Source organism: Notolabrus celidotus, chromosome 7 (assembly GCF_009762535.1).
Source record: "Notolabrus celidotus isolate fNotCel1 chromosome 7, fNotCel1.pri, whole genome shotgun sequence".
Taxonomy (NCBI): domain Eukaryota; kingdom Metazoa; phylum Chordata; class Actinopteri; order Labriformes; family Labridae; genus Notolabrus; species Notolabrus celidotus.
Window position 1 is genome coordinate 26,643,427 of NC_048278.1, and position 24,242 is coordinate 26,667,668.

The 24,242-nt window shown below is 39.2% G+C and overlaps 1 protein-coding gene across 3 annotated transcripts; it reads left to right on the forward strand.

Annotated features, from left to right (window-relative positions):
- The first annotated feature begins 1,280 nt into the window (after positions 1-1,280).
- uso1 (USO1 vesicle transport factor) lies at positions 1,281-24,211 on the forward strand. 3 transcript variants are annotated; one of them, XM_034687725.1, is made up of 26 exons: positions 1,281-1,565; positions 3,189-3,275; positions 4,496-4,560; positions 4,663-4,739; positions 4,955-4,966; positions 5,239-5,292; positions 7,188-7,288; positions 7,367-7,469; positions 7,874-7,929; positions 9,309-9,429; positions 9,564-9,742; positions 9,838-9,978; positions 10,096-10,184; positions 11,316-11,470; positions 12,886-13,091; positions 17,890-18,000; positions 18,166-18,284; positions 19,273-19,454; positions 19,543-19,664; positions 19,763-19,901; positions 20,101-20,267; positions 20,496-20,564; positions 21,626-21,724; positions 21,834-21,938; positions 22,108-22,323; positions 23,273-24,211. In XM_034687725.1, the coding sequence occupies exons 1-26, from the start codon at positions 1,500-1,502 to the stop codon at positions 23,345-23,347; spliced, it is 2,916 nt and encodes a 971-aa protein (XP_034543616.1). In that variant the 5' UTR covers positions 1,281-1,499; the 3' UTR covers positions 23,348-24,211. The 3 variants fall into 3 exon arrangements, with proteins under 3 accessions (XP_034543616.1, XP_034543617.1, XP_034543618.1); XM_034687726.1 differs by lacking the exon at positions 5,239-5,292; XM_034687727.1 differs by lacking the exons at positions 4,955-4,966; positions 5,239-5,292 and having other exon boundaries at positions 1,327-1,565.
- Positions 24,212-24,242: the final 31 nt, after the last annotated feature.

Below are 24,242 nucleotides of genomic sequence, written 5' to 3' on the forward strand. Positions count from 1 at the left end.
TAGGCTACATTAAAATAAAGATCCTGTGCTCATTTAGTTTAGAATGTCTTATAAAAGCTTAATATGAAAATTATTATCAATAATTATATTTATATTTATTTAATTATAAAATAATAAATTGTCTTAAATCTCTCCACAAGACAGGTTCTCAAAATTCAGTTAAATAAAATAATAACAATTAAATGCAACCTCAGATAAATGCATACTTCCTTAGAGTCAGTGGTGGACAGTAACAAAGTAAATTTACTTGAGTACTGTACTTCAGTACATTTTTTGAGTATCTGTACTTTCCTTGAGTATTATTTTTTTGGGAAACTTATTATGTGTTTGTGTAGTTCTGTTTGTCTCAGTGCTTTAGCCATACCTGTATATCGTGCATCTCCACAATTGAACGTGGAGCAAACAGAGTAAATTTCACTCAGATCAGGCAGTTCATTTAGAGGTGGTAATGATGGCTACAATTCTCCACATGGGCACCCATGGCCACATCTTCAGCGTGTGTTTGAGGTTTTTGAAATGAAAAATGATACATATCATTTGAAATGTTCTCCCTGTTTCCCACTCTGCCCAAGCATACAAACATTCACTGTCCAACCTGAGAAAGGGTGCTGAGCTACGTAACATTTGTTTCATTCCAGTTGAACCTTTCAAACTAAGGTGTCTGTGCTTGGTGTAACTTAGCTGCTCTTTTAATTCCATGGTATAGTTTTAAGAGATTTCAGTGGTTTCTAAATAAACATAATGTAACAGAATGTACTCCTTTGTGGTCTTGACTGTCATCATGCTTTGTGAAAATACAATGTTTTTCATTTTATTAAGAATTACTTACTTAAGTATTTTTAAAAGCAAGTACTTCAGTACTCTAACTCAAGTCATAATCTGACTGAACAACTTTCACTTATATTGGAGTAATATTTGACCTGGAGTATCTATACTTTGACTTAAGTAATGAAGACGTGTACTTTGTCCACCACTGCTTAGAGTGCACAGTAAACAGAGCCTCTAAGTACCTTTAACAGAAACATATGATTTAATGATACTTTGGTATGTCTTTTTCAGCACCTGTTGAGTGTAATTTTATACAAGGGCAATATGCAAATGCTTAATTGCTTGTAAACCCATGTACTCTCAGTTCATTGTGTAAAATAATATTGTAATTTTACTACTTCCCTCTCCTCTGGTTTTACTCCAAAGAGTAATGAAATAGTTCTTAGTGTTTACTTTATTATTCTTCATCAGTATAATAATTAGTGTCTTGCTCTTTAAATAACTGGACTCAGTCGTCTTCTGATCAGCCACGTATCGCCACGTCTGCGCGCATGCGCAATGGGTTTACATCGGTGTTCCGGGGTCGGTCCGTCAGTGTACACAGTGTAAAAAAATCTCTGGTTTGTACCTTTTCTATTCGCATAGTCAAAACACGGACCACAGAGGGGGGTCGAGTCTTTCTTAAGAAGCAGAGGGGATTGAACTAGGACACCGAGAGGACGTCTGTGAAGATGAATTTCTTCAGAGGAGTGATTGGAGGGCAGGCAGCCGGGCCGCAGCCCTCTGGAGCGGAGACGGTAGGAGAACATGCCCGGCTAGCTTCGGCTAGCTCCGGTTTTCAACGCTCTGTACATGTCTAAATGTGACACCACACACGTCATTGGTAATAATAGTTAAACACTTAGGATTGCCTCCTGTGAAACACTCAGCATTAATTGTTAAGAGGTTGGGGCCTTCGTAAAAAAAGAACAACGAGACAGTCAGAATGCTAATTGGCTAGTTAGCTTACGAAGCGTATCTGTCAGTCAGCAGCTGGGCTGTGTTTGACATGTCTGCTGGAAGATCTGTGGAATGAATGAAAACGAATAGAAGAAAAGAGATTGTGCTTTGTAATAGAAGTATTGACAGTCAGAAGCTAGGTTAACAACATCCAACGACATATTCCATAAATCTAATATAACCTCTATTTAAAAATGAAGATTTTGGTTGAGCAGAGATGCAGGTTCGTTCTCCTGCACTGAACACAATGCATTCATCCAGACTCTGTCTCTACCAGTGGTGGATAAAGAACACGTCTTCATTACTTAATTCAAAGTATAGATACTCCAGGTCAAATATTACTCCAATACATGTGAAAGTTGTTCTGCCAGATTATATCTTGAGTTAAAGTACTGAAGTACTTGCTTTTAAAAAATACTTAAGTATTCAAAGTACTTTTTTACATATCTTAAAATATTGTATTTTCACAATACACAAGTGCAGGTGGAGAATTATAGCCATCACCTCTAAATGAACTGCCTGATCTGAGAGATATTCTCTCTGTGTTTGCTCCAAGTTCAATTGGGGAGATGCACAGGTACGGCTAAACCACTGAGACAAACAGATCTACAGAAACACATTTTACTGTTTTAGGGATCAGATTTCAGAAAAGAGAAGGAAATTCATGAGCTGACTTCAAAGCAAAAGTAGTGAGTAACTAGAACATTGATAGACAGTTAGTGGAGTAAAAAGTGCAATAATTGCCTTCTGAATGTAGTGGAATAAAAGTAATACGTTCCCCCCAAAAAATAATACTCAAGTAAAGAACAGATACTCAAAAAATGTACTTAAGTACAGTACTCAAGTAAATTTACTTTCTTACTGTCCACCACTGGTCTCTACTCCTGCTCGTGTTTAAAGAGAAGCATAAGTAAACATTCATCCACAGTGCTGTGACCTTTTCGTGCACCTTTCAAGAGGAAACGGAGTAAACCCAAGTTCCACAGCATCTCCAATGAGCCTTGTTGGTCCATTATTTTGAAGCAGTGTGTCAGATGTTGTTACCAGATGCATATAGTCAATCAGAAACAGTTTGACTGGCCAATAGTGTATCACTCATGCACGCGCGCGCGCGCACACACACACACACACACCCCCACACACACACACACACAAAGAGAGTTGCTCAATTTCTCTCTCATTGTTACTGCCACCCAAGAAAAAAATTCAGGAAGATAAGAAGAGATAGACATACTTCTTCAAAAAAGACAGTCATGCTTTTTAAAATACTGGAAGACATAAATATTACATTTAGGATTAATGAAACAAGTATGCAGAAAAATAGATGTTTATACAATTATAGATTATATGCATATTATAAGTTAGCAGAATCAGGAATCAGAAGTTTTTACAAGAGTAAACAATGATTCCTTTGTCTACAGATCCAGAAGCTGTGTGATCGGGTCGCTTCCTCAACGCTCCTAGAAGATCGCAGAGATGCTGTCCGTGCTCTTAAGTCCCTCTCTAAGGTAAAAATTGCAGTTATTGAAAGAAGAGTTGACAATTTACATGATTAGAATAAAAAACACTAGTTGTAAAAGATAACAAAGCCGTGTCAAGGTTAGATTTCACTGCAGGATGTAGTATTGTACTGTATTGTTTTTATCCTAGTTGTTTTATTGATAAAGATGTTCCACACAGCCCCCTCTCTCAGTTCTGTTTACGGACAGTTCTGTGACAGGCTGCCCCATCAACTATGACTAATGAGTTTATCAGGCATGAATAAGGGGTTTAGGAGGCGTAAGCTTGCACATTGACACTGAGTGAGGTCAGAAACACAGAGGTGGACGTGTTGACTTCCTGTATTTCAGACTGAACACAATACAGAGTTTATAAATGTATTTTCTTTTGTCCATGTGGATGATATGTTAAAGGTCTAGCACAGAAAAGAAGCACTACATTTTTTAAGGCATGACATGTTCAAGAAAACATAACCTGCCTTTGTTTCTTTTTATTGTATAAAATCTAGGATGTCTTTATTTGTTGTGTAGCTGTACTTTGATGTTTCTACCCTATTTGATTCATTTTACTGTATACTTTATCTTTGATTTTATTTTCTTGTTCTAAGTGTTTTATACAACCCATCTTTGTGGTATTTTATATTCTCTTATGCTTCTTCATATCAAGTTTAAATGACTTCCGCATCTTGTATATAACACTAAATTGCTGTCTTATTAAAAGATGTTATCCACTTTAATATTATTTAGCTTTTTAGATTTAAACACAAACAGAAACTAAACATATATAAAGGACAGAAAAGGAAAGAAAGAAGCCTAATGTATGAGATAAGTTACTATTACAGAAATAAATACAGACAGTAGGTAGTTCCAAAATAAGGAAAATAGAAAAACAAAAATAGACAAAAATAGACAAGACAAAAATTAATTTTCACCTCAAAGGTGATATTCAAGACATTCTTAATACAATTTTGTTATACCATGGCACAGTCCATCATGTGAGATGGCAGGTTTTCCATGTAGTCCAGATAGGGTTGCCGTATCTTATAAAATGTTTTACTCCGATTTCTCAGGCTGTAAGTTATTTTCTCTAGTGGAACACATTTTTTAATTTCAGAGAGCCAATAGTAATGTCAACATTTGATTTCCATTTTAAGGCGCTTCCTTTTTTGGCATTTTTAAAAAAAGTTGTTATAATGAACTTTGCTTACCTTCCTTTTGATCTTTTCTAGAAATACCGCATGGAAGTCGGCACACAGGCGATGGAACATTTGATTAACATACTGCAAACTGACAGGTGAGTTGATGCAAATTGTACTTTTGCTCTTTTGTCCTTTTAACCTCTTTGCATGAAAACATGTTAACCACTGTGAATGCATATCCCTGCTAAAACAAACAGGTCTGACTCTGAGATCCTGGGGTATGCTTTGGACACACTGTACAACATCATCTGCAATGATGAGGAGGAGGAGCAAGGTATTACACAGTCTCATAATTATAAATTCCTCCTTTCATTGTTTATTGTTTGATGATAATTCATCGTAATTGTGAATCTCCTGAGTTTTGTTTGCATGTGGAAATGTTAATTCATGTCAAGTGGACTAGAGTCAATTTGCATTCCCCCACACTGACAATGACTGCTTTATATTAAGATTCTCGTCTCTCTTCTCTTCCATGTTTTAACCCTACAGATGAATCAGAAGGTAAAACTCTTTGACTGTGCATGATGAACCCCACCTCTTTCTTTTTAACCAGCAGCAGTGCTTACAAACAAAAGGTTTCTCTTTGACGGGGGGAAAAAAAAGCACATTGATAGTCCCATACACAACTTCAACAACAGATCAAGTTTAGTGTTGTCTTGGTTGTTTAAGCGCATGTACTCACACAGCTAATTCCATACCTCTTCACGGCGGTTCAAATGAAAGCTAGCTTTTGGGTGAGGCTTTAAACGTACTCTTCCTCTCTGCTCTCTCAGATGGAGTAACTCATATCCCTGTCTCAGGGAAGAATACAAACGTTTCAGCGCCTGGTCAGTACTGAAACCAAGCTATCCATGCTGAGGTTATAGCACTGCTCAATAACTAACTTCACTACATGTGGCTGCTTTGGAAAAGTGACTTAAAGGTGTTTTGGTGATAACTGAATGCTTCACTAATATCACGTCTCCAAGCATCAGTCTGTTAATATTCCCACTGCTTCTTTGTTTTTCTCACATTAGAAAAACTGGTGGGCTTTGCTCTGTTGTGGTGAAATTGCATTGATGGTTCATTTTTGAATAACTTTTAGCTTTCGTTAGTTTTTTTTCTTGGATCCTTGAACAGAGTGCAACAACAACTGCGCATGCATTTGTTAATTGAAGCATAAAATCCACTTAATAGAAAAATTAGCCAGCCAAGTCAAACATACATCTAACATTCTCAACTCTGATAGGTTGTTTATGACACAGGCCCCTGTGGATCTTTCACATGCTTTGGCATTGCCTGGTGCAAAATCATGCTGTACAAAAAACTCCCACACCTTTTAAAGCTGGGGTTTGTAGTCAGATTTAGATACACTTTTTGTTATACTGGTTAAAATGATCTTTATGTCCCGATGGCAATCAATACATAATGTGTTCTTAAACAAAGAGTGAAAAAAGCAGCTATCTACAGCCGGAGTAAACCTGGGAAAACACCAACCAATCCCTGCCATCAGGAGCCAAATTATGCAACCAATCAAATCCTGTCCCGACGTTCTCCCTGCCTCCTGCGCATACGTTTCATGTTTGTTTGTGTTTTTAACTTTCACTATGATAGTGTTTTGGTGTTTTATTACCTCTGAGTGAGACATGAGTTGACATAGTGCAAAACACAAATGATGTGCTGAGGACCGGTTTTGAATCAGTCACGATCATATGGTCGCGAAGCAGCAGCGCTCGTGAATGTGAGCGGTGGCGTCGTTTTGGAGGAGCTCCGAGGGGAGGGGAGGGGTTAGATGGAGTCCTGAGGACATGCTACATTCAAATTCATGCTAGTTTTCCGTGACTACCAACCCTAGCTTTAAGTCTGTTGGAGTATTTTCCAGAACCTGCGAATGATGAAATTAGTGAGAGTGAACCATAACTGCAAAGATGCTTAAATAACAAGTGGAAAGATGTGTCAAAGTTTTTGGAGCAAAGGATAACCGTTGTGTCTTGTAATAAATCTGAGTGTCTTATCTCTACAGACTTCCCTTGTTATGTGACAGGTAACATTTGAAAACATTTGAAAATACTAGCCCACAAGTAAGGGCTTTTCAGGGGAGATGAACAACCCCAGAACTAAATTTAGACCCTGGTTCCTGTGGTTGAATAACACATAGTTCCTCAAAGAGTCCCTTGTTCCTGGGGAAAGTTCCTGTTGTAGAAAAGCACCTGTAGTCATTAAGTCAGAAATAAATTGATATTTGCTTTTAGTTAATTTTCTTGCTCAAACTATCAATATTGCTTTATCTGTATTTTGTAACTAGTGCATGAATTTAGTGCAAAGGTGTTCTAGTTTGTCTCATTAAAACTCCCAGCTCATAAGACGTCTGTTTCGGTGTGCTCCCAGTAGAATCCCCTTCCCTGTAATCCTGCTGATCTTGCTCTGTTCACCCTCCAATCCAGCTGTCCCCACATCTGTGTCCCCCGTTGTTTTCCAGACTAGTTGTTTCCAAGTCTCACCCTGAGCACATCCGCCTGTTTGACTTAGATTCATGTATTCTTTGTAATATTCTCATTCAGTAGCAGGAAGTCACCTGCACTAACACTGGCAAGGTTTGGAGAAGTGGCAGACTCAGTAATTGTTGCTGTCTTACTCTGGTTGATTGCTACAAACAAACCAACTGAACCTCACTACACTGATGACTCCTGCCAGAGTATTGACCCGGCCTGTTACTCATTTCAGCTTTCAATCTCATTTACAGATGAAGCCGCTCAGAAGCAGGCAGATGATCTCGGTGCTCTGTTCACAGACAGGTTCATTGAGGACCCCGAACATGTGACTCTGCTGCTCACTCTCCTGGAGGTACTGAACTGTTCCTGTGTTTTCATAATTTTCTTGACGTCTGTTTGTATTAAATCATTTTTATTTATTTATTTTTAGGAGTTTGACTTCCATGTACGTTGGCCTGGGGTGAAGCTGTTGACTGCTCTCCTCAAGAGCCAGGGTGTACAGGTCCAAGGGATTATTCTGGTCAGCCCCATGGGTGAGTGTCTCTCCCCAGTTAGGATGAAAGCTGTTTGTGTTGTCAGAATTTCACTCTGGTTGTGCAGTTTTAGTCTTTTTAAAAAAAAAAAAAAAAAAAAAGTTCTATTTTTGGGCATTTTTGCCTTTAATGGACAGGACAGCTGAAGAGAGACAGGAAATGTGGGGAGCAGAGAGTGGGGGAGGACATGCAGTAAATGGTCGAGGCTGGAACGAGCCTGCTACCTCTTTGATGAGGGCTATAGCCTCTGTATATGGGGCACCGCTAGGCCAACGGTGCCCCCAGTTTTAGTCTTATATGAACGTATCTGCATGTCTTGACTAAAAACAGCTGTTAAGTGGAGAAAATTGATAATTTGACCCACTAGTATTTGACAGCCTTTTTATTTCTGTGTCAATTTGCAGGTGTTTCCAGGTTGATGGACCTGTTGGCAGACTCTCGAGAGGTCATTCGAAATGATGTGAGTACTTCTCCCAGCTGTTAAAGATGTCATTTTGTGATTTAAACAGAGGTGTCATAAATATTCCCATTCATTACTCAAGTAGAAGTATAGATATTAGGGTTTAAAAAGACTTCTGTAGAAGTTGAAGTATCAACTCAAGCTTTTTACTCAAGTGAAAGTGTAAAAGTACTGGTTTAAACACTATTTAAAGTATAAAGGTAAAAGTAATGTATAACGGGAAAGAAATGCCATTAAGCACAAAAGCTTATAGGCTGCGCCACAGGGGCCTATAGTGCACTACCCCAGCTCCCAAAAAAAACATTTTTCTGAAGGCCATAATGACTACAATGTTATATTAATATGTTAGTGTTGAAATATTTGGGTTGCACCTGTTTCAGCCGCATTCATGCCCATTGAAAATGAACGCATTTTCATACAATGAAGATACATTAAAGAACCATATATGTGTACTACTGAGCATTAACGTGTTTCATGGAGCAGAGGATTGATGACTAGTTGCCTATAAGTATTGTAATGGTGCAAAAAGTCAAACTTCACAGGCATGTTACCAAAAGCCTTTATTGGAATGTCAATGTACATAAATGTGTTTTTTTTGATGACAAGCCGAAATGTAATCAAGCCAAAATGAAGTAGGAGTAACGAAGCTAATTTTAAAATGTAAGGAGTAGAAAGTACAGATAATTGCGTGAAAATGTAAGGAGTAGAAGTAAAAAGTCGTCTGAAAAATAATTACTCCAGTAAAGAAGATACCCAAAATTTCTGCTTAGGGAAGGTAACGAAGTGTTTGTAATTTGTTACTTGACACCTTTGAATTTAAATAAAATCCTTATAAAAGTCTCTGAAACATAGGAAGTCCAATCTGACACTAGCTCTGTGTGACAGAAGAAAGCCCTGATTGGATCAAAGCAAATCCAATGATGAAGCAGTCATGCTAACAGAGAGAAATCTGGCAAACAAAACAATGTCATGCTTTCCTCCAAGGCAATGCACCAGCAAAGCAATTACACACACATTTATTTTTCTGGTGAATTACTTGGTAGTATTATCAGAGTCTTTGTTTTTAACAGGACAAAAAATACCTAGGTGATTGTTGCTGTGATGTTATTTAAAAGCTTTAAGAGTCTTTGTTCCGAGTGTTTGTACATTGTTCTCTCTTCATATCACACATCTGTTACTTAGACTGGACTTCCTGGTTCATATTTCTTGTTCAACCAGTCCCTTGAACAACAAAGCTCCAGTAATCTTTTATCACAGAGCTGATTTTGGTTTGAATCTCTGCTTGGTGTTACTGCTGGTTCCAATATCATGAAAAAATATTCCACAGTGTTATGTATTTTATTTCAGGTGGATAACCATCTGTGTTTCCCTCCCAACAGGGCTTATTGCTGCTTCAACAGCTGACCAAAAGCAATGCCGCCATTCAGAAAATTGTGGCTTTTGAAAACGCATTTGAACGTCTGCTAGATATCATCACAGAGGAGGGCAGCAGTGATGGAGGTAGACGGATTTACAGATTTGATACAGAATTTCCTCCTAAGATTGAAAAAGAGTCCCGCTCCCTTTTCTCTGTTTAATAAAATGTAAGATTATTATTATTTGTATCAAACAGGCACTTTTTTCTCTCTCTGCAGGTATTGTGGTGGAGGATTGTTTGCTGCTGCTGCTCAACCTGCTAAAAAACAACAGCTCCAATCAGAACTTCTTTAAGGAGGGCTCATACATCCAGAGGATGAAGCCGTGGTTTGAGGTCGGGGACGATAACTCTGGTTGGTCTGCACAGAAAGTCACCAACCTCCACCTAATGCTGCAGGTAATTTAATTAAGCTTTAACATAATTGCAGTTTAAACATGCATGACAGTGGGATGTTGTATTACCCTAAATGTTGCACAATGATGTATTTCCAGTTGGTGAGAGTAATGGTATCTCCGGTGAACTCTCCTGGGGCCACAGCCAGCTGTCAGAAGTCCATGTACCAATGTGGTCTGCTGCAGCAGTTATGCACCATCCTCATGGCCACTGGTGTGCCTGCTGACATCCTTACTGAGGTAAAAGCACCTGAATTTAGAAAGAATTGCATAATGTAGAGGACAGGGTGTCCTCATATGAAAGACTCCTCTCCTTCTAACAGTATAAAAACTTCTAACATGGCCGCTCTCTTCCAGACAATCAACACTGTGTCAGAGGTTATCAGAGGCTCACAGGTCAACCAGGACTACTTTGCATCTGTCAATGCTCCTTCAAACCCACCAAGGTGAGACACAACCAGCCAACAAAGACATCACATTTTCTGGAGAAGCAATGATATCTTATGAGACCGTTGAAATTCAATACACATAAACTATTTAAATTGGTCAGATGAAGAATGAATGTCAGTATTCTATTTTTAAACAGCAGAGGGTGATACCTGCCTCTGACTTCTCTCATTCAACATCATAACTTCATTTCATTTGTTGCTGAAAAAAGGCTTAGAAACATTGTGTCTGCAGCTGAGGACCCTTTGCATGTGTGTTTTCCAATAGATGATGCCTAGGTGGCCTGTAAAAGTATATCTCTCTCTCATTCTCTGGCTCTCTCTGCTTCTTGCATACATGTGGCGAACAGAGAGAGAGCCAGAGAGACCTAACCACCAATGTTTGACAACAACCATAGACTCTATATAAAATATGGACGTAGTATCCGTGACGTCACCCATCTGTTTCTGAAGCACTGTTTTGAGGCCAATTGTTGACAGCAGCCATATTGCTGCTGTCAAGCGATTGTGACATAAAGAGGGGGGCTTTGAGCCTCCTAGCCAACAGCTATAGTGTTCCCGCATGTCAATCAAGTCAGCTGTGCCTCTCATTGGAAGACACGTAATCTCAATATCTTCGAAATTCACCCCCTTACAGTGTGTGCCGATCGAGAAATGAGCTATCCAGACTACACTCGTCTTTTGAACCAGGCTGTAAACATTTTTATTTCTGCTGTAAAGATCGTCTTTTTTTAATTGGTGTGTATGTGGTTTCTGGTACATTCGTAGCCAGCCTCAAGCGGATCCTTGATGAACAGCAGTTTTAAGCACTTCCGCATTGGACTCATATTTTTAGACTGGAGGTTGCCACTTGACAACAACATAAAAGCCCACACTTCTTTACAAGTCCTTTCAACATAAAAGCACATTTGTTAACAAAACAGGACATAGATTAAAGCCAGCTTTGTGAGGCTATTACTTCTCTAAATCTGGAACTTAAACTGGGTTCCTTTCTCCTATAAAAAGTAATCACTTTTTTTTTTTTTACTGTGAACTCAGCGTAGTGGTTAGTATCGTATTGCGACTTGAGTGTATCCTTGCATTTCTTTGTGACTCATATTCATCTCTGTCTCTCTGCTCCTCTCTTCACAGACCGGCCATTGTGGTGCTGCTCATGTCCATGGTGAATGAGAGACAGCCGTTTGTGCTTCGCTGTGCAGTCCTCTACTGCTTCCAGTGTTTCCTCTACAAAAACCAGAAAGGACAGGGGGAGATTGTGGCTACACTGCTGCCCTCCACCATCGATGGTCAGTCACACTAAATGAAATCGTTTACGGTGGCATTGTTAGCTGTTTAATCCTCCAGTTATATTTGTTTCTTAAGGGACAGCAATAATGTTCTGGGGTCAATTTGACCTGGGGCATATTTAATGATTCAAAAGTGTCAGAACCCCAAAAAATACCAATAAACATTTTTTTTAATCTCATTATTAACTCCATTACTAACCATCAATATTTAGTGCAATTGTGTTTTTTAATTCTCACAGATCATAATTCAAAGAGGATATCTCACTCGTTTTCATGAAAATTCATATTAAAACCTTTTTTAAATGTGCATTGGAAAGCCCTAAATATAATTACAATAGTTTTACGTGACTTACACATTTTTTATTTAATTTAATTTAATTTTTTTATGAAGTGATGTTGATAAGTTATTCTACATGTTGGTTGGAGGAGCACCTGTTCATGAGTGTCTAATGAGAATCAGATTTAACAAGTTACACCAAGGCTTCACACTGGCTTACTTGAGCAATAAGATGTATTTGTAATTTGTTGTAAAATGATGTTCCTTGGTGATCCAAGCCTTCATAACTTCCCGACATGACTATTGCAACAGTCTTCTTATCGGCCTCCCCTCCACTGACCTCAAAAAAAACTCCAATATGTCCAGAATTCCGCTGCCCGGTTACTCACCCACTCCAGCTCCAGAGCCCACATCACACCCATCCATCAGCACCTCCACTGGCTCCCCATACAGCACTGAATCCACTTCATGATCCTGCTCATCACCTCCAAAGCCCTCAATAACCTCACCCCATCATACCTGACCGACCTCCTCAAACGTCACTCCCCATCTCGCCACCTCAGATCATCAGATGCCAATCTCATGTCCCCCATCACCAAGTCCAAGCACCGCACCCTGGGGGACAGAGCCTTTGCCATTGCTGCCCTGGCTCTCTGGAACTCTCTCCCTCCACACATCCGCAACTCTGACTCTCTTCAATCATTTAAAATAAACTCCTCAAGGCCTACCTGTACAAAAACGCATGACCTCTACCCCCGCCCCACCTCTGTCCTTGTTCTGTTTTATTTACCTGTTTTTATTTTTACTTTTATCTTATGTAAAGCGACTTTGAGTATTTAGAAAAGCGCTATATAAATCTTATATTATTATTATTGTTATCCGAATACTACAAAGAAGTTGTGTTTTGGCAGAGGTGCGTAGATTTACTTTCCATCAGCATGCCTTTTGTTGGAAGTTTGACCTGAAGCTGGCTGGGATTTGTGTTCCTTTGCAGTTGTTTTAGCACACCACAATTTCAACAACACACACAGCCACAGTAAGAGCTGTGTGGACAAGTGTTGATTCTACTCGATACCTTCAGCTTTAATGGTGTTTACATTTATCTTTTGACTGACACGCTCCTATTTTTGTCCTCCAGCCAATTCCATCTCAGCGGGCCAGCTGCTGTGCGGAGGCCTTTTCTCAGCGGACTCTCTGTCCAACTGGTGCGCTGCTGTAGCTCTGGCTCACTCCCTGCAGGACAACCTCACCCAGAAAGAGCAGCTGCTGAGGGTCCAGCTGGCCACCAGCCTGGGAAAGCCCCCGGTCTCACTGCTGCAGCAATGTACAAACATTCTCTCCCAGGTATGAGAGTAACAGATGAACTCACCTGCTCATGTGTGGGGGGTTTATATCAGGGAATGTTTGTCTTTGAAGGTTTGGCAGATAAACAAAGATTGATATTGTGAACAACAGTAAATAGAGCAATGTCACGTTATTGTGGTTTTGCAGGGAGATAAGATCGCCCGGCGGGTAAGTAACGTGTGTGCAAACTATGTCTCTGTGTGTGTTTTGAGTGTTTGGACAGCACCTTCGCTGGTTACAATGGCTTGGCATCTATAGTAGCGGTCTTGTTGGCCCGTGCGTTTGGGGATCTTGCCTCTGTTAACTCTTAACTACTCTGTCTTTGTCCCTAACTTGCGGCTATGATTCAGTTCTGCCTCATTCCGGATCCACACTGATGCGCTCCTCCACTCCTATTTGGAAGCACTGGTTGCTTTCAGTGTTTCCTACAAGTGGAGTCTTTAAGTTTATAAGTGGAGACTTAGTGAGAGATTTAAAGAGAGGGAACACAGGACCTTTTTTTTGTGGTTTTGTCTCCACTTCAGTCATTATAACACCTGCTTGAGCTGTGACCTCGACCATTTCTGCTGCAGGCCCTTATCTGTTCAGTAAGTGTTTGCTGCTGCAGCTTTTGGCGCTTTTCCTGTTGGAGTGAGAGATCTCTACTCTTGTTTTTTCTCAGTGAAGGCTCAAGAGTATTTAAACTTGTATACTTGAGAGGATCATTGAATTCTCAAAGTGAATTTAGATGGTTTTGGTGTAAGTGTGAAGAGGAAGGTTAACATTTTTCAGTCATACTTTACCAACTCTCTGACATGGGACTTCCCACCAGATCCATGTCACTGAATCTCGCCCTTGTTGTCTTTATCAGCCTCTGAAAACCTCTGACCTGTTGACTCCAGGCCTGCCTCCGCTCTAAATGACATTTTTTTTGTCATAGTTAAGTTAAAAACGATCTAATGATAACACAGAGTGTTTTATTCTGAAAATTAACTGGGTTTTTATTTTGTTTTGGTGCCTGACTTCCTGTCCCTCTCCATCTGCTCTGTACTGAATTGATGCGTCATGCTCCGGCGTCCGGCAAAAATAGAAGTCTTGCGTATCTGATCCGTTACGTTCCGACCTGCCAGATCAGAGACGCAGCTGGAGCGCAACGGAGCGGATCCAGTGCGGGTTTACATACATACTAGTGTATAAACCTGTCAGATCTGGTGCCATGACGGATCGGAGACGGACCGGACAAGGATCTGGTGGAATCTGGCCTTTAGTGTTAATGGGCTTACGTGTTGCTCTTCATGCTTCCCCTAAAGTTGCCAATTGTTCTTTTTTTTTTTTTTTTTATATTGAAGTTCTACGCTCCAATCTATAATTTAAGTCTTTGGCAGTCTTCTAAAATGCATGAACTGAACTGCCTTTTCACGGTGATTCCTCTTGGTTATTGGTTGCTTTTGGCAAGCATGTTCTCAAGTTGTTTGACTCATTCTGGATCAAGGAAACAGGGAAACCGGGCCCATCTCCTGGGTGTCCACATTACTTTTTGAAGTTAAGCCAGAGTAAATAAAAAACTGCTTGAAGGCTCTTGTTGTAGGGCTCTGGTGCATTTATGGTCGGGCACAAGGAAAACTGTCTTTTCAAAACTCCTTCCTGGTAATGAAAATGGACTCTGTGGTGTAGAATGTCACTATCGGCAGGAAAGGAGTCGGATTCAGTGAAAACGACCAAGCAGGAAACACTTGATTGAAGTTGTGTTTGGCCCAACTGAGAAAAAAAGAGTAGTTGATGACTTGATGGTCTCTGCATACTGTTTACAATTGGAAGAAATTAAACTCAGTCTCACTGGATGTGTTGGACACAGAATCTGAGCAGTCAGAGCGTGACGAGAAATTCTCAGTGCCTGGTGCAAAAAAAACACAGACTCAACTCAGTCAAATCAAAGGACGAAATTACTTTTTCCACACTTGGTTTGCCCAGGAGACAAACATTTTGAAATCAGTACTCTGAGACTGCAGTACTCATTTCTGCTCCCAACGAAGGGAATTTGAAGCAAGCCTTCTCTTTCTGTCAGGATCAGACAGAGTGAAAGATTTACAAATGAACTGATGTGCTGTAATTTACCCTGAAAGCAAGTGTCTTCATTTACGAGTTAATCAGCATACCTTTACATAGTGGTCTTAAACCAGAGGGAAAATGGTTTGGTGAACTCTTCTGACAGTGAGGGATGGATTCTAACTCTTGCTCCTTCTTACTTTGAAAGAATACAGCAGAGATCGCTCAGACATCTGAACAGGTGGAAGCCTCCTCTGGATTTATTCCAGACAAACTTGATAGTGAGGAGACTAACTGTATCATTGTAATACATTCGTATTGGGGAGTGTTATATCCTCTGGACTGTTGGAGGTCCCAGACTGATGAAGTTGTGGTCAGTACACGTTGACATTTGAGGGTGATATACTGATGATTTTCCAGGCTTCTCTCTTTAAAATCTTCCTCAAATGTTACAGCTTGAAGGATGTTTTCCACCAATGAGTTCACATTAAAGGTTAACTTGTTGGAACCACATTCACCCACATAAACACATACATACATTTTTTTGCAGAGGCCAGTGTCTGTTGAATACTTGGTGTCATGTTTCTGTCTTTTGTTTTCCTCTTTATTTTTTTGCATTTCGTCACATTTGGAGACTAAATCTGAAAAGGTGATTTTGTAAGTTTTTGTAGTATTGAATGCTGATAAGTTTAGACCTCTTCATTGCACAGCTCCTTATTCTTTCATATTTTTGGCATTAGGTCTTTTTTGCTGCAAAGCATGATGTGCATTAAGTGATAATGCACTGGCTTTTTAGCATCCTTTACCCCCATTACTTATTTTCACCATGGTACATTCCAACTCCATGAAAACTCCATCCCGTCTTTTCTACAACTGATTTTGAACAAACAGAATATTCAAAACAGCGTAAAAACCAGTGCAATGAATGTGTTTCCATTTGAAGCTGAACTTTGTCAAGTGGAAATGGAAGCCAGGACGTTGTAGACCTCTTTGTAAAGCTCCATTAGCTGCTCCTTAAAGCTGTTTTCATGGAAATGCATGATTTGGTTTTTTTTATTACTGAAGTTATTTTTCACTCTTGGAAAGCACAATTAGCAAGTTTTGCTTTGCATGTGCTGACAGCAAGTGATACATCCAAAATTCTATTCTGATGTCATGATACTTGATTTGCAAGTCATCAAATCACTTGCAGAATAAAAAACTTCAACCCCCAAACTAATAAGAACTTGTGGACGACCTAATGGCTGGAGGTAAAGAACAGGGCAGATTATTTAACTCTGTGTCTCTATGATAAACATAGTCTTATTTGAATATAATACATGTATTTATTTTGACTATGTCCTTGTTCTATGTTTATAATAACCTCATTAATACCTACTAATGGTTGCTGTGACTGAAGTGCTTCAAATTAATTATTTGGATTTACCTAACCATGCATTTGGAGTGTAGGGTTTTACTCTCAACTAGGGTTGCAAAATTCCGGGAATTTTCGAAGTTGGAAACTTTCCATGGGAATAAACAGGAATAGACCAGGAATTTACTAAATTGAAGGTTGGCTCTTAATAAGGAACTTAAATAGAATTGGGGAAAATACATTTTAGCCTAATCCTGACTTAAAAAACAGATTTCATGCAAGTACAGTTGCAGATGCTTTTTTATTTGCATGTTGAATGGGACTTTGTTGGAGGGAGAGGGGCTCTTTTCATTTAACATTTTGAATGGGACTTTGTTGGGATTGTTAATTTTTGAATGGGTTGGGTCGGGGGGGATGAGTAATATTTAACTCAACATTCATGTTTTTGTTCTTCAATGAAAGAATTGATATTTCAATAAAATATTTAACACTTGATAAAGTTCTACTTACAAATAAATCTGTTTTAATTGTAATCTTTTGGATGGATGTCTGCTTATAACAAAAAAAATATTTATGCTTGGATATGATACCTTTCCATTAAAAAGCCTTCAATTCCCAGTTAATTCCCATGGAAAGTTTCCTATTTGGAATATTTCCAAAATTCCCCAGCTTAACTTCCCATGTAAATTTATCGGAAAAATTTACTGGAAATTTTCCACCCCTTTGCAACCCTACTCTCAACATGTCACATAAAAAAACAAAACAAGGCAGCTGATGGAAAAGTCATGCTCACAAAACCAGCATGCTCTTCTTACACAGGATAATACAGGGACACTTTGTTGCCATTTTAGAAGCCCTCTTTCATATTTTTTACTTCCCCTCTCCTCCGGGTTTAGCTACATTTGTTGGGGGAATTCCATGCAGATATGTTTCTCATTTGATCTTAATCTTAAACCAGAGCCAGAGCTTAAATTGTATCCAGTAGTTATAATTCTAACCAATAGTCATATATATATTTTTTATTTTACCTTTATTTAACCAGGTAGTCCCGTTGACATTAAAATCTCTTTTTTCAAGAGAGACCTGGCCAAGGTAGCAGTCTCTGAGTTACAAACACAAAAGAACAACAAAAACAGCACAACAGTCATATTTCAAAAACATATTTAAATACTCACCAGGCTCTCAAGAAAAACAACCACATGCCAACCCACTTTAATATGTATTGCACATTACAAAGAAATGTGAAGCCAGTCGTTTCATTCTTATACTGGTTGTCATCCCTTGGTAAACATAACCCTCCATGATTTTGTTCAATATTTTTTTTATCCCCCTTGTATATTACATATATGGTAAACATTATTAACATCATTAAACAAGCCTTTGGTGACATTCCTCTTATTGTGTTCTTGTTCTCTGCAGGGCAGTAAAGTGCAGACACGGGTCGGCCTCCTCATGCTGCTGTGTACTTGGATCAGCAACTGTCCGATAGCTGTCACACACTTTCTTCACAACCAGGAGAACGTTCCCTTTGTATCCTTGCCTATGGATCATCTTACAAATGAATCATGTTTTGCTCATACTTTTTTTCTCATCAAAGTCTTACCTGTTCAACTCAAACATGAGCGGGACAGAATCATAGGCCAACTCAAGTGCTACAGGGAGTTAAATTGATCCTTGACTCTGTGACTCATTCAGCTGACTGCTCAGATCTCGGAGAACCTGGGGGAGGATGAAAGGCTGGTGCAGGGTCTCTGTGCGCTGCTTCTCGGCATCTGCATTTATTATAATGACAACTCACTGGAAAACTACACCAAGTAAGTGTCAGCTCACAGACAGTGTGAAAATAATCAGTCTTTACAATTTTGTTACAAAACATATACTAGGGAACATAAATGTGCACGGTAAAACGTATTTAGATAAACTGCTGTAGCTGTAATATATAGGGATGCAGGATATTTGATTTTTTGCCGATATCCGATATGCCGATATTTCAAAACTCATGTAGCCGATTACTGATACCGATGCCGATATTTTTTTCCGAACACCTAATTGCAGAGATCATCAATTCTCTTCTGTATTGGAATTAGCATACAGTATTATGGTGATACTCTTATCACATCTGTTATGTAATATTCATTTCTGGTGCAAAATAAGAAAAATACTTAATACTTAAAACTACATATTTATTTATGACAACTGCTTTCAGATAAAATTTATACAAAAAGAGACATCATACTTAAAACTTGGATGATGCTCTCCCTGAGACAATCATAACAATACCCACAACCAGGGCAAATTTGGCCAATTTCACATTTGACATAGTAAGTAAACCTAACCTCTGTTCACAGGGAACATGTGAAAAGTGCAACTGTACAGCAATTAAACCCAAATTAAATAAAATGGTTTACTCTTTCACAGTAAATGTGCCTAAATTAGTCAGCTACATGTACCTTACAGACTGCAGCTTAAATTAAAATGTAACTTAAAACATGAGCCCAACATGTGTGCAGCAGCCCATTATTTTATCGGTTAATCATATTGGCGGATATCGGCGTGTTGGCCGATATCCAATAGTTCATTTTAAAGCCAATATCGGCCGATACCGATAATGAGCCGATTATATCGTGCATCCTTAGTAATATACACATGTAGTTGTATGACCACATTTGTAAACTGGTATTGGTAAATAGTGTATTGGAGTTAGTATGTCGTCTTCTGTTTTGCATCTTTGATCTTAGTGACTGTCACAAAGCTAAATTCCCTCATGTTTAAAACCTGCCATGTCGCTTCTGTCATTCTCAGAGAGAAGCTAAAGCAGCTCATTGAGAAGCGGATAGGGAAGGAGAACTTTGTCGAGAAACTGGGCTTCATCACTAAACATGAGCTGTACTCGCGGGCGGCTCAGAAGCCGCAGCCCGTCTTCCCGTCTCCAGAGCAGATGCTGTTTGACCACGAGTTCACTAAGCTGGTGAAAGAGCTGGAGGGTCAGTGAGAGACTATCCAAAGATTGTTTGTTTATTGTCAAGTTTGAAGGATATTTTATTAAATTATTTCTCCTGTTAATCCCTACAGGTGTTATCACTAAATCGGTTCATAAATCCAGTGAGGAGGAGAAGAAGGAAGAGGAAGTGAAGAAGACGTTAGAGCAACACGACAACATTGTAACTCAGTATAAGGAACTGATTAGAGAACAGGTAAACAGAGCTGAGTGCTGGGGCCCTTTGCATTTTTTAGTGTGTATTTCATGTCCTTTTTATCCAATGTACTCATCTATTCATTATGTAATGTGCAGGATACTCAAATTCAGGAGCTGAAGGAACAGGTATCATCCATGTCATCTCAAAACGAACAGATGCAGACGACAGTCACACAGCAGCTGTCTCAGATCCAGCAGCACAAAGATCAGTACAACCTCCTCAAACTGAAATTAGGTGAGTTCACCTCATTGGTTGGCTTGGACCTTATTTGCGCCGTCTACAGCCCTCAAAGGATCCTTTTCCCCAAATTAAAATCTCAAAGCTGGAAGGGGTTTTGACAATTTGCTATTCAAATGACACTTGAAGGTGGGTTTGGTGTGAGGTGTGATTCGAATGTGATTTTACATATGTGTGTGTGTGGTTATCACTTCAGGTAAAGACAACCAGAGTCAGTCGAACAGTCAGGCAGACGGCTCGCAGATGAACGGACTTCAAACAGAGGAGGTCACACAGCTCAGAGAGGAACTCGAAGAGCTCCGCAAGCAACACACACTCCTTCAGACACAACTCGGTGAAAAAGACACACTCATCAGTAGCCTGGTTGGTACATTTCTGAGCACATTAGTGTTTTGTTTGTGTGTGAAATCTGTGATAATACATAAAACTGTTGTTTCAAAGCCATTGAGATGCTGTTAGAAGATGCTGGGTTTATTACCACTTTTTGTGTGTCTTTGTGTATGTTTGTATTAGCTTTAAATTGATGCACTATCCTGCAGACATATATAAATCCATGCATCATGGTTGTTTTCTTTTTGTGTTTGACTGCAGAGGTCAGAGTCTTCACAGACAGCAGAGGGTTCAGCAGCAGCAGAATCAGACCATACAGAACTACTCAAGGTAAGAAATCATGACAATGCACTCCTCTTTCTCCAGTTGCTGGATTAAACCTTAAAAAAAAGACATCAGACTGTTCTGTCTTCTAAGGCTGGTGTTCTACATTTTTTTCATCAATAAATACTATAAAGGACAAACTGCAATCCGAAAATTCCTGGCTAAAAGACCTAATGTCCTCTTGTCATTTGTAAATTCTTCTTCTTCTTCTTCTTCTTCTTCTTCTTCTTCTTCTTCTTCTTCTTCTTCTTCTTCTTCTTCTTCTTCTTCTTCTTCTTCTTCTTCTTCTTCTTCTTCTTCTTCTTCTTCTTCTTCTTCTTCTTCTTCTTCTTCTTCTTCTTCTTCTTCTTCTTCTTCTTCTTCTTCTTCTTCTTCTTCTTCTTCTTCTTCTTCTTCTTCTTCTTCTTCTTCTTCTTCTTCTTCTTCTTCTTCTTCTTCTTCTTCTTCTTCTTCTTCTTCTTCTTCTTCTTCTTCTTCTTCTTCTTCTTCTTCTTCTTCTTCTTCTTCTCATATCTTTCTATTTCATGAGTCCTTTCTTATTTTTAAGATGACATTTCAAAACACATTAGTTTGGACTCTAGTGGCTGTCATTGTATGATGTGTTCCTGTTTGTCTGTAAAAATATAAAACTGGGTAACATGCACTTTTCGATTGATGTATACAGCAGAAAAACCTAATAAAAATATATCCTAAAAGAAAAATTCAAAATTTAACAAAACAGAAAATGTTTTTTAAAACTTGGTGAAGCTTTGTTCCTCAGCCCCCCAAGCTTGTTTGTTCATACTGAAAGTGTTAACTTAAAAATATAGTCACAAAGATAGATCCTAATTTTTGATGATAGGTATAGTGGCCCTGCCCACAAAGGTGTGCAATATAAAGCTGCTTGACAGATAAGTGTATGTGGGCATGACTCAAAATGAACCGCAACATGATTCTTATTTTATTTGATGTCTTAATATGCTGTAATATGTGCCAACTGTTTATTTTCTTCATACATGTTCCAATACAAATAAGCATATAAGATATGTTGCTTATTGTCTCATACATGTTGGTTGGTTTTGTTGCAGGAGCTGGAGGCTCTGAGGATTCAGGTCCAGTCACAGTCGGCAGAAATCAACCAGATGAAGACAGAAAGAGAAGAGCTGCTCAGGAGAGCTGAAGCTACGGTAAATATCAAGCAAATGATATTATGCAAGCAATGATATTTTGTGCAAAGTTTATAATTTGATTGTAAACTGATACTGGATGGATGGACCTTCCTGTGCTTTCTGTCAGTCCTCAGAGGCAGCACCCAGCAGTGATGGCTCATCAGATTCTGCCAAAATGGCAGAACTAGAGAGCAGACTCGCGGCACAGACAGCAGAGACAGACAGACTCAAGGTGTGTAGACTTCCTCTTCAACAAAAGTCATATAACTCTAACCTTACATTTTCTAACATAGTCTCTTAAGATAAAAAAAATCCTGTAATGTTTTCTTTTCATCACACACTTGCTGTTTTCCCTTTCCCTTCTTCCTCCTCTGTGCTCAACCTCGTCTTTGTTGTTCCAGGCAGAGGTAAAGAGCTCGTCAGAGAGCCGACCAGAGCTGGAGCAGCAGCTGGCCTCAGCCACCAGCACGGTGGCCATCCTGCAGACGGAGAAGGCAAAGCTGCAAACAGAAGTGCAGGAGTCCAAGAAGGAGCAGGACGACCTGCTGATGCTGCTGGCTGACCAGGACCAGAAAATCCACTCCCTCAAACAGAAACTCAAAGACCTGGGAGAGACGGTAGACAAACTATCAGTGTTATGTATTTATGCCAGATTTAACAGGACTAATTATAAATGTTAGAATATCAATCAGGTAAAATTTTTTTCAGTTATATTTTTTGGGCTTTTACACCTTTATTTATAGAAGAGAGGACAGTTGATAGCGTAGGAGGCTGGGAGAGAATGGGGGAATGACATGTGGGAAAGAGGCCGCAGGCTGGATTCAAACCTGGGCTGCCCGCTACATGGGTGCACAACTTGCCCATTAGGCTAAGTCCTCGCCCTCAAAGTCCTACTTTTTTTGTCAATGAAAACAGTGACAGATTTTTTCAGTAATAACCAGTGATGAAAAATCTGAATTAAGACAATTTAGAGAAAAAAACTAAGACAAAAAACATGTGTGTATGTTGATGTTAAGAGTCTTAGAACTGAACTTATTTCTCTAGTCACAGGCCCTGTTTACACTTGGCATTAACATGTACCCAATCTTAATCAGCCAGCCCCAAGAGGAGATGTGTCTGCCCCAGATTGCTCAAACTACATTCAGAAGTCATGGGATGTACTCGTTCATGTTCTTTCAGCAGCGTCAAAGTAAAAACAGTTACAAGATGAGAGGTAATGTTTGTCCAAAGGGGGCGCCAAAATCAACACAAATGAAGGGTCCTCTCAGGAAACTTTAAAACATATGATGGATGTTTTATTTGCATGGAGAAATCATAGAAGTTTATTGTGTACTTTGTGGTTACAGAGGACATAAGAGCAGACACTCCATGTGTGAAGAGCTATTCCATTTTTATTGGGTCAACCAGTGTAAACAGGACCATAGAAGCTCTCAGTCTAACTGAGCTAGTAGCTGTCTCGGTGTCGTGACTAGTGATCAAACACTTCAGAGACATGCTCTGTGTCCCGACTACTCAGCTGTGTTTTCGTCTGTTTGCTTTAGTTAGACTGTGACGCTTTCCTTACAGGTGGACGATGAGGATGACCTGGACACCAGGGACCAGACAGATGACGATTACGAGGAGGATGAAGATGAAGACTAGAATAAAAAAATCCTGGAAGAAGAAAAAAGGAGAGATCTATTGGACAGCGAGACAGAAAAGACTTTTCAGAGACACAACTGAGAAACGGAACTTTAGGACTTAACACTAAAGCTGTTTCTCTCTCCAGCTGCCATGCTATGTTCAATTTTCTTTACCCCGACTCATCACATCACATGCACATGTTGATTAAGACATTGTTTTAGCTCAGAGATCAGGTTCTTCAGTTTTCAGTGACAGAAAAAAAAAGATATAAACATGTCAGTGCATTCATCTTTGCCACTGTTCACCATCAGTTAGTGATGGATTTTACCAGTCGTGCTTATTGTAACGTAATGTCACATAGTGTTAGGTTAATTTTGAAACACATCACCGAAGGAATTCAGAGAGGGGGGGATATAAACTGTAGCAGAAAATAAAATGAGCAGATTTAATGTTATAATTTGCATTTTTATCATAAACATGCTGTCAAAGTCTTGATGCTTTTGTCATCTCATGTGATGCACGTCAAGCATCAGGATCATGTGCGACTTGTCACTGTGCTGCACCCTCGGTTGATCAACACGCCCACTGATCAGTTCAGGTCAGTGTGTCAACAGTATTTCAGTTATTTCATTTCACTTTGAAAACAAAAACCTAATCGCTCTACAATATGCTGCAAAAAAAAAATACACTGACAGAAAAGATGTAAAGACAAAAATGATATTTTTGCAACTTTTTGTCCAGTTCTGGCATCCAGCTTCTGTATGATATTGTGTAACTTATCGATTTATGAGCCACATTGATATGAATAAAGAATCTATCGGTCTGTATGCCTGTATGGAGGGATAATTGTAGATATATTAAATTTTACTTAATCCACAATGAGACGTTTGTCTTTGTCTTCAAGGATTTCTTT